Here is a 12121-nt window from a genome sequence, read left to right as displayed (position 1 = left end):
TGTCATTACAGGCCTGTCTCTAGGATTGTTTCTCAGTTACATGTGGAAAGCACATAATTGACAACATGGTTTAAAGATTAAGCAAGGCTTAAATTTTAAGTTAAACATTTAGGAAAATTATATGAGCTGGCTTACCTTTCTGTTTACAAAAATTTCTTCTTGTAAATGAAAATTTAAGAAGGTTTTTGGGTGCTTTGTTTAGGTTTAGTGGTGTGAAAGAAGTATTAAGACAGTGAACTTCAGGATTACAAAGACCCTTGCCCTAAATAATCATAGTTTATTTGCTGTTTAAGATTTTGTTCTCTTGTGTGTGTGTGTTTGTGCATGTACATGCAGGGCCCACAGAGGCCAGAAGAGGGCTTCAGATCCCCTGGAGCTGAACTTACAGATGGTTGTGAGCCACATGATGCAGAAGCTGGGACCTGAACTTGGGTCCTTTGCAAGAGCACCACTTTCTTTAACTGCTAAGCATCTCTCCAGCCTCTTTGTTTTTAGCATCCTTGTTTGAAAGGACTTAGGAAAACAGGCATTATCTCTGTAGGCAATTTTGGCTTTATTCTGAAGTTTCTTGACTTTCAGCAGGAAAAGCCAACTAGATCCTAGGTTGAGGAACTTCTTTCTCCCTTTGTGTCCCTTCCTTTTTTTCCTTTCTGTTTATCCTGCCTGAGAGATAGGATTAAAATGCAGGTAAGACTTAAGTAGGCAAAGAGTGAAATGATAGAGCCAAGTCTTAGAAATAGGAACATATTATTTATTGATTTTGTTTGTTTGTTTATTGGTCTGTTTTTTTGTTTGAGATAGTTTCTTGCTACATATCCCTGGCTGACTTTAAACTCAGGATAGTTCTTGTTCATCAGTCTCCCAAGTACTGGGATTATTATGGGTCACCACTATGTGACTGTTATTTTTTAAGGGTTTTTAGGAAGTTAGATATTTTCTGAAATTCAAAAAGAAAGGCAAACTGTGTTTGTGATAGCTTTTAGTACCTGGAGATAAGTTGACAGTGTGGATTTAGCTAACAGTAGGTCATTTCCAAGTGAGAATAGAATTATTATTACTAGTACTTAAAAGTAATTGTCAACATGGTATCTTAGTTATTTTTCTATTGCTGTGATTAAACACCATTAATAAGGCTACTTATAAAAAGCACTTAACTTCAGCTTTACAGTTTCAGAGAATTAGAGTCCGTGGTGACAGAGCAAAGGCATGGTAGCAGAAACAGTTGAGCACGTAACATCTTGATTTTAGGTTGAATGCAAAGAGAGTGAGAAGTATACACTTTGGAAATGGAAACCTCAAAGCCGACCCCATTTACCTATCTCCTCCAATAAGGCCATACCTCCTAGCTCTTTCCAAACAGTTCCACCAACTGGGGACTAAGATTTCAAGCATGTGAGCCTCGGAGGCCATCCTCATTCCAACCACCGCACATGGTAAATTGACAGTTGCATGGAAGAAATGGAAGTATAGCTTTGTACGGTGGTTCATGTGTGTAATGCCTAGCAAAGAATCATTAGTGTAAGGCTAGCCTGGGCTCTGTAAATGTTTCAGGCTAGACTGTACTACACAGGAAAAACTTTTCAAAAACAAAGAAGGCAAAAAGAGATAGCGCAGCAAGCAGGTTAGAAGCATCTGCAATAATGCTCCTCTGAAACTCTGAAGGGCTGTGTATACATGGTCCTGTGTTGTCCAGTACTCAGGTCCATAACCTGCTGACTCAGGTCCCAAAAGTTCTCCAAAGGACATGGTGAAACAGTCTGGTGAAGTCACTGGATTTATTCCTAGTCTAACCCAACGGGAAGAGAAAAAATTAATTCCTCTCTACTGTTCCTGTGTCAATCTAACAATTTATAGAAAACCATGAGACAGAGTCCAGGAGATATGTCAGTTGTGAGACAGCTTGACCAGTGCTTTCCTAGGAAAAGGCTACTGGGCCACCGGGTTCAGTTTTTCGTCATTCCTTTAGGAGTTTTTTTTTTTTTTTTAATTGAAGTTCAGGCCTAGGGAAAAGGGATTACATGTCTATAAGATATCCATTTTTTGAAGAAAAACTCTTGGGTTTTATGGAACATAGGTTTTAGATCCCCACCTTCTCAGGGACATACTTTTGTCCAGTCCCTTCTTTTGTTGGATGTAGGACAAAAAGTCTTTTGCATCTTTTCTTTGGAGATTTGCTTTAAGTTCAGCCTGCTTGCTATGACATCTCAGGCACAGGCAAGGAGCGGGTAGAATGACGTGGTGGAGTTGTGGTGATGGTTCATGACTGAAGTGAGGCTACAAGGATCTTTCTACAGAATCTAGCTCATACCCTCTGCCCCCAGGCCTCTGTCTAGCCTATCTTCACAGTGGTAGGTGCTCAATAACTAGCTAACTACAGGAAGGGATTTCCTAGTTTTTCAGAGGATTTGGCTCGATTTTGCCATGTTATTAAAAATGAAAATGCTGTGCTTTTCTCTGCTCTGGTCTGCTCCATGTAGCCTTTCATTCATCAGTAGACTAGCCTGACTTAATTCTCATAAAAGAAGTCAGAAAATTAAGGCCCCCTGAATTGGCACATTGTTTCATCCACTGAAGTCTGTTGGTTAAGAAAGTCACAGACCATAGCCAGGAATCCAGGCTGCTGGGTTTTTCGACATATGGGCATTCTGTATGCCTGATACAGCCATGGCCTAGTCCATACTTTAAAAGTGCATACCTGTAAGTGTTTATGAAACATGTTTACTTTCTAGATATAATCACTACCATTTAAGGACCAGAATTCTGTGGGATAGCATCTGTAAACTTCCTAAAAAGCTTTTTGTCAATCTAGGAATGCCTTCTTACAGCCTACCTTAATTCTTTTAGTGAATTTTGAAGAAAAATGTACACTTACATTCTTGATATAATATTTGATTCATCTTATATTGAGTATCTTTTAGGAGACCAGAAACAAAAACATTTTTATTTTTCAACTTCCAAGTCCTCTATAGTTCCTGGATCCTGATAGAAAGCGACTCCTTTCTTCTCCTGTTCTCTCCTGTAGTCTCTTACAGTGCTTAGCTAGTAGTAAATGCTTAGGGTTGCTTTTTCATGTCCAAAGGTTTCTCAGAACATTGCCTTCTTCCTAAGTTATTATAAACTGTATGTTGTATCATTCCCTAACAAGAGTTACTATTTTCCTAATTTTCTGTAGTTTCACTATTTTTCCACTTATTATAATTAACAGTTTAATCGTTGTGTTTTAACTTTTTGTTATAGGAAGTTCCAATCCTTGATACTGATTTCTGTTTTTATTTCTATGGTAATGCATCTGTAAACAGCTAATAACAAGTACAGAGTAGCACTGCATCAGACATGTGTTTCTGCTCCTAATGTTGTATTAGCTAAGTAGTTCTGCTAAGCTGTCTTGGCTTGGCTAATCTTTGCTGGTCTCACTCATCAGTCCAGTCGGCTGACAGCTTGGGTAAGTACTAGCTGATGCAGAATGGCTTCCGCTTGGCAAACACCACTTTTTTTTTTTTTTTTTTTTTTTTTTTTACAGCTTTTTATCCTAAATCTTGTCATGGAGTAGGCAATGGTCCAGGGAGGAAGAACCCATTCAGAGACCTCTTAACACTTAGAATTGGCAAGAGGCACACTGTAGCATGTACATCCCTACATACGTACACACAAGTAGATGAGTATATGTAATACAAATGTTTATTGCTATATATACTTTATTGTTTGTGATGTGTGGGGTTGTCTACCTACATGTGGGGATCAGAGGACAGCCTGCAGGCATCAGTTCTCGCTCTGCACCTCTGGTCTCCAGATATCAACTCGGTGATACCAGGCTCAGTAGCAAGCAGCCTTAACCCACTGAGGCATCGCTACCACCTACTGCCTTGTTTTAAACACTTTTGCCACAGACAGTTCAGTTTATAGGAGTTCCAAGAAAATTGTCATAGAAGTACAACATTCTTTTAATCATCAGATTTAATTTTTTTGTTTTATTGAAAAAATTATATTCAGAGGTTGCATTTGATTATATATCTCTTAGATTTTTTTCTTAAAGGCTATAATCAGTGACTTAATCTAAAGGCTTAAATTCCAGTAGAGTTTTAAAAAGAAATGCTCAAGTGGTGCTGTGTCTTTTTGGATATATTACAGAACACACATTGTCTGGCTGTTTCTTTTTGTTACAGATGAACTTCAAGTGTTATCAACCTGGTGGACCTTTATAAAGATTTTTATAACCTAATCAATAGTGTCCTTTGAAGGTCTTTGCCCACAGTGATTATTTTACTAGGAATTTCAAAACAGTGGCATTCTAATTTTCTTATTCTTTTTAGGATAACATTACTTCATTAATTATTGGTTGCTCTAAAGTGCTGCCTATATAGAAAGGACATAAGGTTTTGTCCTTTTTCCTGTTCAGTTATTTTCAGTGCCCCAGTCCCTTTTAGTTATAGTCAGTTTTTATTCAGTGGCAGAATGCACTCATAGATTTCTTAGCATGTTTAATGATATTGTCTCATTTTTCTCTCTTATGATCATGGGACACCCCTCAGTTCATATTGGCTTCACACAATATCTGATCACATTGCTCATAGGACACATTGGAATTGACTTTTTCAACAGTATTTTACTTGTTTTTTGGGTTTTTTTTTTCTTCCATTATTCTCTACTTTTCTGGTGATAATTATAGTTATTACCAGAAAACATCTGCATATGAAACAAGCAAATACCCATATTTGCCAATTAAGATAGTATTTTATATAATACTAGGTAAAAAACTATTACATTGTGCCATAGTGCTAATTGTGGGACTAGGTAAACAGGGTGGAAAACTGAAGTCCTAGGCCAAATCCAGACCTATCCGTTGGTTCACTGCATCCAAGGCTGTTTTTCCTCAGCACAGAGAAGAGTAAGCACAACAGGATATATGACCTACAAGAGGTACATACTAACAAACCTGTTAACAAGCCTTGAAGTTCATTGGTCTTCAATGAATAATATTTAGGCAGTGTCCCATCCTTTATAACTATCCAATAGGTTGTCCCTAATGTATTCTAACTGGGACATTTTCTTAAAAAACAATAACAACAACAACAACACTGTAGTCATTGTATATCACAGGATACAATGTAATGTTTTGATAAGATTTTGGAGCCATTTAAGTTAGTGATCTTGGCCATTTCCTCACCTACTTGTCTTTTTGTGTGTGGTAAGAACATTTAAAATTCTTTTGAAATCTTAAAATATGCAATACTGTATTAACTGTGGTCACCATACTATGCTATCTCATGGACTTAGTTTTCTTTTGTAACTGAAAGAAACTTTGTATCCTTTGACCAACACTTTTATCTCCCAGAACAACCCTCTCCCCTCCCCCAGCCTCACATGCACACACCCCCCCTCCCTCCCAGGCCTCTACTGGCAGTCTACATTCCACTTTCATAGGTTCAGCATTTTTATGTTTCACACCTAACTAAGTTGATGTAGAAATTTTTGTGCCTGGATTATTTCACATAGCAAAATCTCTTTGAGGTTCATTCATGTTACTTCAAATGACAGAATTTCCTTTTTATAACTGTATACATTTCTTTGTATACACTCTATTTTCTTATTTAATCCATGGATAGACACGTAGCTTACTTTTTAACTCTTGTAATAATATAATATGAAATAAACATAGGGATTTCATTTACTGGATCTTGATTGTGTTGTTTTTAGCTTCTTGGGTAACTTGTATTGTTCTCTGTCATGGCTGTACTAATGTGTATTCTCCAGCCATATTACTTTTCTTCCATAGCTTTACCAACTCTTGTTCGTTTTGATATCTGGCATTCTGTGGCAGGAATAATTGTAAATTTTAGGTCTTGTGGAGTTGTTTTGCTTTGTTTTCTAGCCAACATACATTGAATGCTCAGCTTTGTGTAAATTGTCAAACACAGGATTGTGGTTAAAGAAGTAGTACTGCTTCAGAGGTTAAAAATGAAACATTACCTAGTAGTTGTTTAGTCTTAATAAGCTTTTGTCTCATTTACTTATGCTTAAAAATTATAATATTTCACTTAATATTTAACCATGGTAAATATGGTCACATGGGAGATTGAAGAGCTTGTAGAAAGTTTTCTCTCTGGTTTTAAGGTTTCTCCTGATTTTATTTTAATTCTCAACTATCTTTGTTTGCAGCAGACTTCATCTTAATCTTACTAGTACTAAGTAAAAAGACCTTTTTTTATCCTGTTTCAATTGTTGTTTGGGAGGCTTAGTGCCTTCTTCTGCTAACCTATACTTAGTCTTGGAAGATTCTAGCCTTGGTACAATCTAACCTTGGCCTAGAATGTTTCAGCCTCTGAGAATTACTGCTTAATAAGCTCACCCTTTCTTGTTTTTACTGAGTTCTGGGCTGGCTGGCTCAACCTATCTGTTGTGACTCAAACTCCTCTCCCAGCTGACTTCCTCTGTCTTCTCTCTTGGCCCCTGAATTGCTCTGCATGGCCTCAAACTAACTCCAGCAGTCTGTTCTAATCTCCTGGCTGCTTCTCATCCTCTAGCTCATTCGGTGTTCACCTGAGTTCTCTCTATGCAACCTGTCTCTCTATTACTGTTCCTAGAAAAAACTGCCTCCTCCTCCCCCACTGAAACCTTCTCTTTCCCCCTTTTCTCTTCTCTCTCTCCTGTCCCTTCTCTCTTCTTTCTGTCTTCCCCTCTCTGTGCCCCCCCCCCCATAAGAAGCTTCCCTTTCTCAGGAGAGTTGGGCATATTCTGTCAAGTATTTCTGATTCATCACTGTTACTGCAACTCAATTAGACATCACTTTGAAACGTGGGTGCTTTCTTTTACGAACTATCTTTACCTTCATGGTTTGTGATTGAAGGTGTGGTTACCTTCATGGTTTGGGAATGAAAACATGTACCTTAGGCCTAGACCTAAGCTTGTCTTTACCTGAAACTTGCTCTATACCAGGCAGGCCTTGAAGTCAGAGATCTGCTTGCCTCTCTCCTGGGGTTAAAGGCGAGCGTGTATTCCAGCGGGATCACAAACTTTGGATCTGATCTCTTGCCAGAGTAACCATGTTCTAAATTAAAATATTTCTACAGTCCTACTATTCTGTCTCCATGGAGTTTGCTATGTTCATTTAAGGCATTTTACACTTTCGTTCACTATGATTAATTTTGTCCCTGCCCTCTCCCATCTGCATGTTATTTGCTAATTTAACAAGTTAATCTACTTAATAAATTATTAAAGAAAAATAAGCATCAAATATTCAGCTCTCCAGTATACACCTAAGTTTATCTCCCACTTCCTCCTCCTGCTGGTCTAGAACTTGGTATATAGGCAATTTTTACTTGAAAACTTAACTGTCATTGTTTTCCTTGAATGACAGGAAATGTCTGTCAGGCTTTCTTAAGTAAGAAGGGTTTTCTATGAAAAAGTGGCATATTCAGTTCTCAGCTCAAACAGATGCAGTGCTTTTATAGGAGCAAATGTCACACTTACTAAGCATCAGGACTATATAATGTGAACTGATTTCTCACCAAACATTTACTGTAGTCAAATGTTGAGATTTAATGATGTCTAGTGCTTGTTCTCCATGGTCAAGAACACCCATTGCTCTGCAGAGGACCTGAGTTCAGTTCCCAGCACCCATCTTGGTCTGCTCACAGCTGCCTGTAACTTCAGCTCCCACAGATCCACTTGCCTCCATTGGCACCTGCACTCACAGGCACAGACACATAAACACACAAAATTAAAACAATAATAAAGCTGAGTATACTGGAACACACATTTAATCCCAGCACTAGGGAGGCAGAAATGCATGAATCTCTGAGTTCAAGGTCAGTATGTCCTACAGAATGAGTTCCAGGCCATCCAGGGCTAAATAGTGAGAACTGTGTCAATAAAAGAAAATAGGGGCTGAGGAGATGGGTTAGGGCAGTGGCTCACAACCTGTGGGTTGCTTCCTTTTTAAGGGGTATTGAACAACCCTTTCACAGCAATTGCCTAAGACCATTGGAAAACACAAAATTATATTACGATTCTTAACAGAAACAAAATTACAGTTATGAAGTAGCAACAAAAATGATTTTATGGTTGCGAGTCACCACAGCATGAAGAACTATATGTATTAAAGGGCCACAGCAGCAGGAAGGTTAAGAGCCACGAGGTTAAGGGGTTAAGAGTACTTTCTGCTCTTGCAGGGGATCATGGTTCAATTCATAATTGTTTGAGTTGAATTAGCCACGTTTTCATGAAAAACCATTCTTACTTGAAAGAAAAACTGACAGGCTAAAGCACTCCTGACAATCCATAACCCTTTATAGTTCCAGTTCTAGGAGCTTCTGCCCTCCTCACTGCGCTCAGTGGTGCAGATACACGTATGCAGCGAGACATTCATGTACATAAAGTAAACAGAAAGAACCACTTAGAAACTAAGAATAATTCCTGTTTCTTAGGAAGGACATTCATGTGAAACAAGCTTTTGTTTTCTGTGATTGCGGAGAACATGATCTCAGCAGTTTCAGCTTCAGTGACACAGTGCCTTTTCTTTCTTTTTTTATATTTATTTAATCTCACTTTTTAAAATTTTATTTTATTTTTATTAATTACAGTTTATTCACTTTGTATCCCAGGTGTAGCCCCCTCCCCCACTCCCTCTCTATCTCACCCTCCCTTCCTCCTCTTCTCCTGTACCCCTCCCCCAGTCCAATGATAGGGGAGATCCTCCTCCCCTTCCTTCTGATCCTAATCTATCAGGTCTCATCAGGACTGCCTTGATTGTCTTCCTCAGTGGACTGGTAAGGCTGTTCCCCTCTCAGGGGGAGGTGATCAAAGAGCCAGCCCCTATGTTCATGTTAGAGACGGTCCCTGTGCCCATTACTAACGAACCCTCCTGGACACTGAGCTGCCATGGGCTACATCTGTGCAAGGATTCTAGGTTATCTCCATGCATGGTCCTTGTTGCGAGTATCATCCTCACAAAAGACCCCTGTGTCCAGATTTTTTTTGGTTCTGTTGCTCTCCTTGTAGAGTTCCTGTCCCCTCCAGGTCTTTCTATCTCCCCCTTCTTTCATAAGATTCCGTGCAGTCTGCCCATAGTTTGGCTGTGAGTCTCATCATCCCCTTTGATACCTTTCTGGGTAGAATCTTTCAGTGGCCTTCTGTGGTGTGGTCCTGTCCTGTTCCCTGTTTTCTCCCTCTTCTGATGCCTGTCCTGTTTGCCTTTCTGAATGAAGATTGAACATCTTACGCAGGGTCCTCCTTCTTGCTTAGCTTCTTTGGGTGTACAGATTTTAGTATGTTTATCTTATATTAAACAAGGTGTCATTATCCTTGGCTATCATGAAACTCATTGTATAGACCAGGCTGGCTTCAAACTCACAGAGTTTGCCTGCCTTTGCTTCTGCTTCTGCATCTTTGAGTGTTGAGATCAAAGATGCGTGTCACCATAACAAGTTTATCTTTGAGTTTTAATGTTCATCTCCCTTTGAGAAATCTTGTGTTAATAGAAAGTTTTTACTCATAATTTTTACCTGATTTAAAATTACTACAATGACTGATAAAATGTGTTAGAACAAGTATGTAAAAATGTATAAAGTAGCTTTGAAAACAATTGAGTTCTTGAACAATTGAACCAAATACATATTTCAAATAATTAGTTTTAAAAATCTGTAATTTCATGTATGTGAACAGAGTGCCTCAGTTGGTCTGTCTCCTTTCTCCTCTACTTCCCCCACTTCACTTTCCCTCCCAACTTCATGTGCTCTTTTTCTTTTTTTTCTTTCGAGACCTCTTAGTGCTGCTAGTGTATTCCTAAGGCCATACTGTATATTTGCTTCTGTTCCATTAGAACACGGATAGCATGTCAGAGTTTCATCCCTAGTGGAAATTGATACGCTCCTCTCCCAACAAGCATCAGCTGCCAAGCACTGTCAAGCTCTCCATGGAACTCCATTGTACCCAGCTTCACCTCCAGCAAGTCATTGTTGCTCCCTGAGCTAACAGCTGGATCCGACTATTAATTTCTTCTCCTCCAGACATACACATAGCACCTTATAGCTTATAATATGAAGGGTTGTTGTTTGTTTTTCTGAGGCAGGGCCTTACAAAGGCCAGGCTGGCTTCAAACTTAGACTCTTTCAGTCCCAGCTTCCTGGTTCTTGCATACTAAAATTGCAGGCATGTGTAAAGCCATTTTTTAAAAGCTATTTAAAATTAATCTGAGGTCTTTCTCAAATTTGCAATTAAGAACATTTTATTTTCTTTAATATTTTTCACACTTGCTAGTTTGTGTATGTGTGTGTACAAAAACATACATGTGTGCATGTGTGCACACGTAAAAGTGCCCACGTGGATGTTGAAGGCAGAGGACAGACTTTGGAAGTCAGTTCTTTGCTTCCTCCGTGAAGGTTGTAATGATTGAACTTAAGATATCAGATCAGAAGTGTCTGAAAGCTTACCAGCCCAATTTTATTATCTTTTAAAGAAAGATGAATAAATTACATGATGTTCTTAGATGACTTCCTACTCTCGTAGGTTAGTATCACACTCACTGCTATAGAGTAAAAGCTACCATGTATATGCTTCTGTTTCTATTGTCCATCTTTATACATGGGAAGTTTCTCTTTTGGTTTCATGCTATGCTAACATTTCATAGGTGGATATGAGCCTTACCAGTCCACAGAGGACCTATAGAAACTGGTAAAATTGGCTCAAATTTTTATTTTAATAGACACAAAATTTATAGATAGGAACATATGTTTTAAAATGACTTCCTTATTTATTGTTTTAGTTTCTACCAAATACGTGCATCAATGAAAATCCCACCAAGAATTCCCCACAGAGTAGAAGCCAGTTTGTTACATGCTACAGGTAAGTCAAGAAACCTTTTCAAGTTAAAAATAAGAATTTGAAATAACATATTGGTCAATTATAATATTTTATAAATCCCTTTACTCTTTTCATTATAGGCATCAGTTACCACGTAGGATCATTCTGATTTCCCTTTTAAGAAATCAGTAAAACAGGCTTAATTTGGTTTTTTTAAAAATGAACATACGAAAATGTTTATAAAATTCCATGAAAATAAACATAGATATGTGTGCTATTAGTTATGTAAGTTGAGGTTTAAAAGGGTATGCAGTAAAAGTTAATACACATTGACTGAAATAACCAAGACTAACCAGGTTATGGTGGCGCACACCTTTAGTCTCAACACTTGGGGAGGCAGAGGCAGGTGGAGCTCTTTGAGTTTGAGGCCAGACTCATCTGCAAATCAGCCAGGGCTACACAGAGAAACCCTGTCTTGAATCCACCCACCCCCAAAAAATTACCAGACTATTATATGATGAAATTTTACAATATGCTTTTGAATTGTGCATCCTTGTGACTCTTGAATACTGGGATTTCAGCTGTATAGAAGTAGAGTAAAAATGCTATATAAAATTATCTGTCATTCATGTATAAAAACGTGAATTTTCCTTTAGATTTGAGTTTCATCTCTAGCACAACATTTATATCCAGATATTTCACAATCTGAAAAAGATTAAAAATCTTTTAACAAGTCCTGGGCTCACGTGGTAGACCAGGCTGGCCTTGAACTCTCAGAGATCTGCCTGCCTCTGCCATAAGTGCTGGGATTAAAGATGTGCACCACCACAGCCTGCTAAAATTAAAAATTTTAAACACTTCTAATCTCAGGCAAGAACAGAAATGTAATGTTAATAGATGTAAATAGCAATATACAGTCTATTAATATATAAAATATGTAAATAATACACTTCTATATTGTTATATATTTAATCAGTATATATTATATATTAATGTAATTTTGACATGTAAAAGTTGTGTGTGGTTGGTGTTTTGGTTTTGAGGTTTGTTGTTGTTTTGAGACAGGGATTCTCTGTCTGTCTAACCCTGGCTGTCCTAGAACTCTCTCTGTAGACCAGGCTGGTCTCAAGCTCAGAGATCCACCTGCCTTTGTCTCCCAAGTGCTACAACTAAAGGTGTGCGTTACTACTGCCTGGCTGATAATTGCAAATATTTTTTTACAGTTGACATTTTCCTCAGGAGGACATAAACTTTACTTTTTTTTTCATTCTGATTTAGAATTAATTTAGAAGCATTGCTTTTTAAATGTTTAGTTGTAAGATCA

At 38.1% G+C, this 12121-nt stretch overlaps 1 protein-coding gene across 5 annotated transcripts in view; it reads left to right on the top strand.

Annotated features, from left to right (window-relative positions):
- Fam135a (family with sequence similarity 135 member A) overlaps nt 1-12121 on the top strand; it is a 90054-nt gene that overhangs the window by 21287 nt on the left and 56646 nt on the right. For all 5 annotated transcript variants that reach the window (XM_055606119.1, XM_055606108.1, XM_055606099.1 and 2 more), the window contains one exon: nt 10760-10839. In XM_055606119.1, the coding sequence (XP_055462094.1) occupies nt 10760-10839 (80 nt within the window). The remainder of the gene's footprint in view (nt 1-10759; nt 10840-12121) is intronic.

The sequence above is a fragment of the Psammomys obesus genome, unplaced genomic scaffold (genome assembly GCF_907164565.1).
Source record: "Psammomys obesus unplaced genomic scaffold, mPsaObe1.curated_primary_1811, whole genome shotgun sequence".
NCBI lineage: Eukaryota > Metazoa > Chordata > Mammalia > Rodentia > Muridae > Psammomys > Psammomys obesus.
The sequence above is the reverse complement of the archived record's forward strand: the minus strand, read 5'-3'. Positions and strand labels throughout refer to the sequence as shown.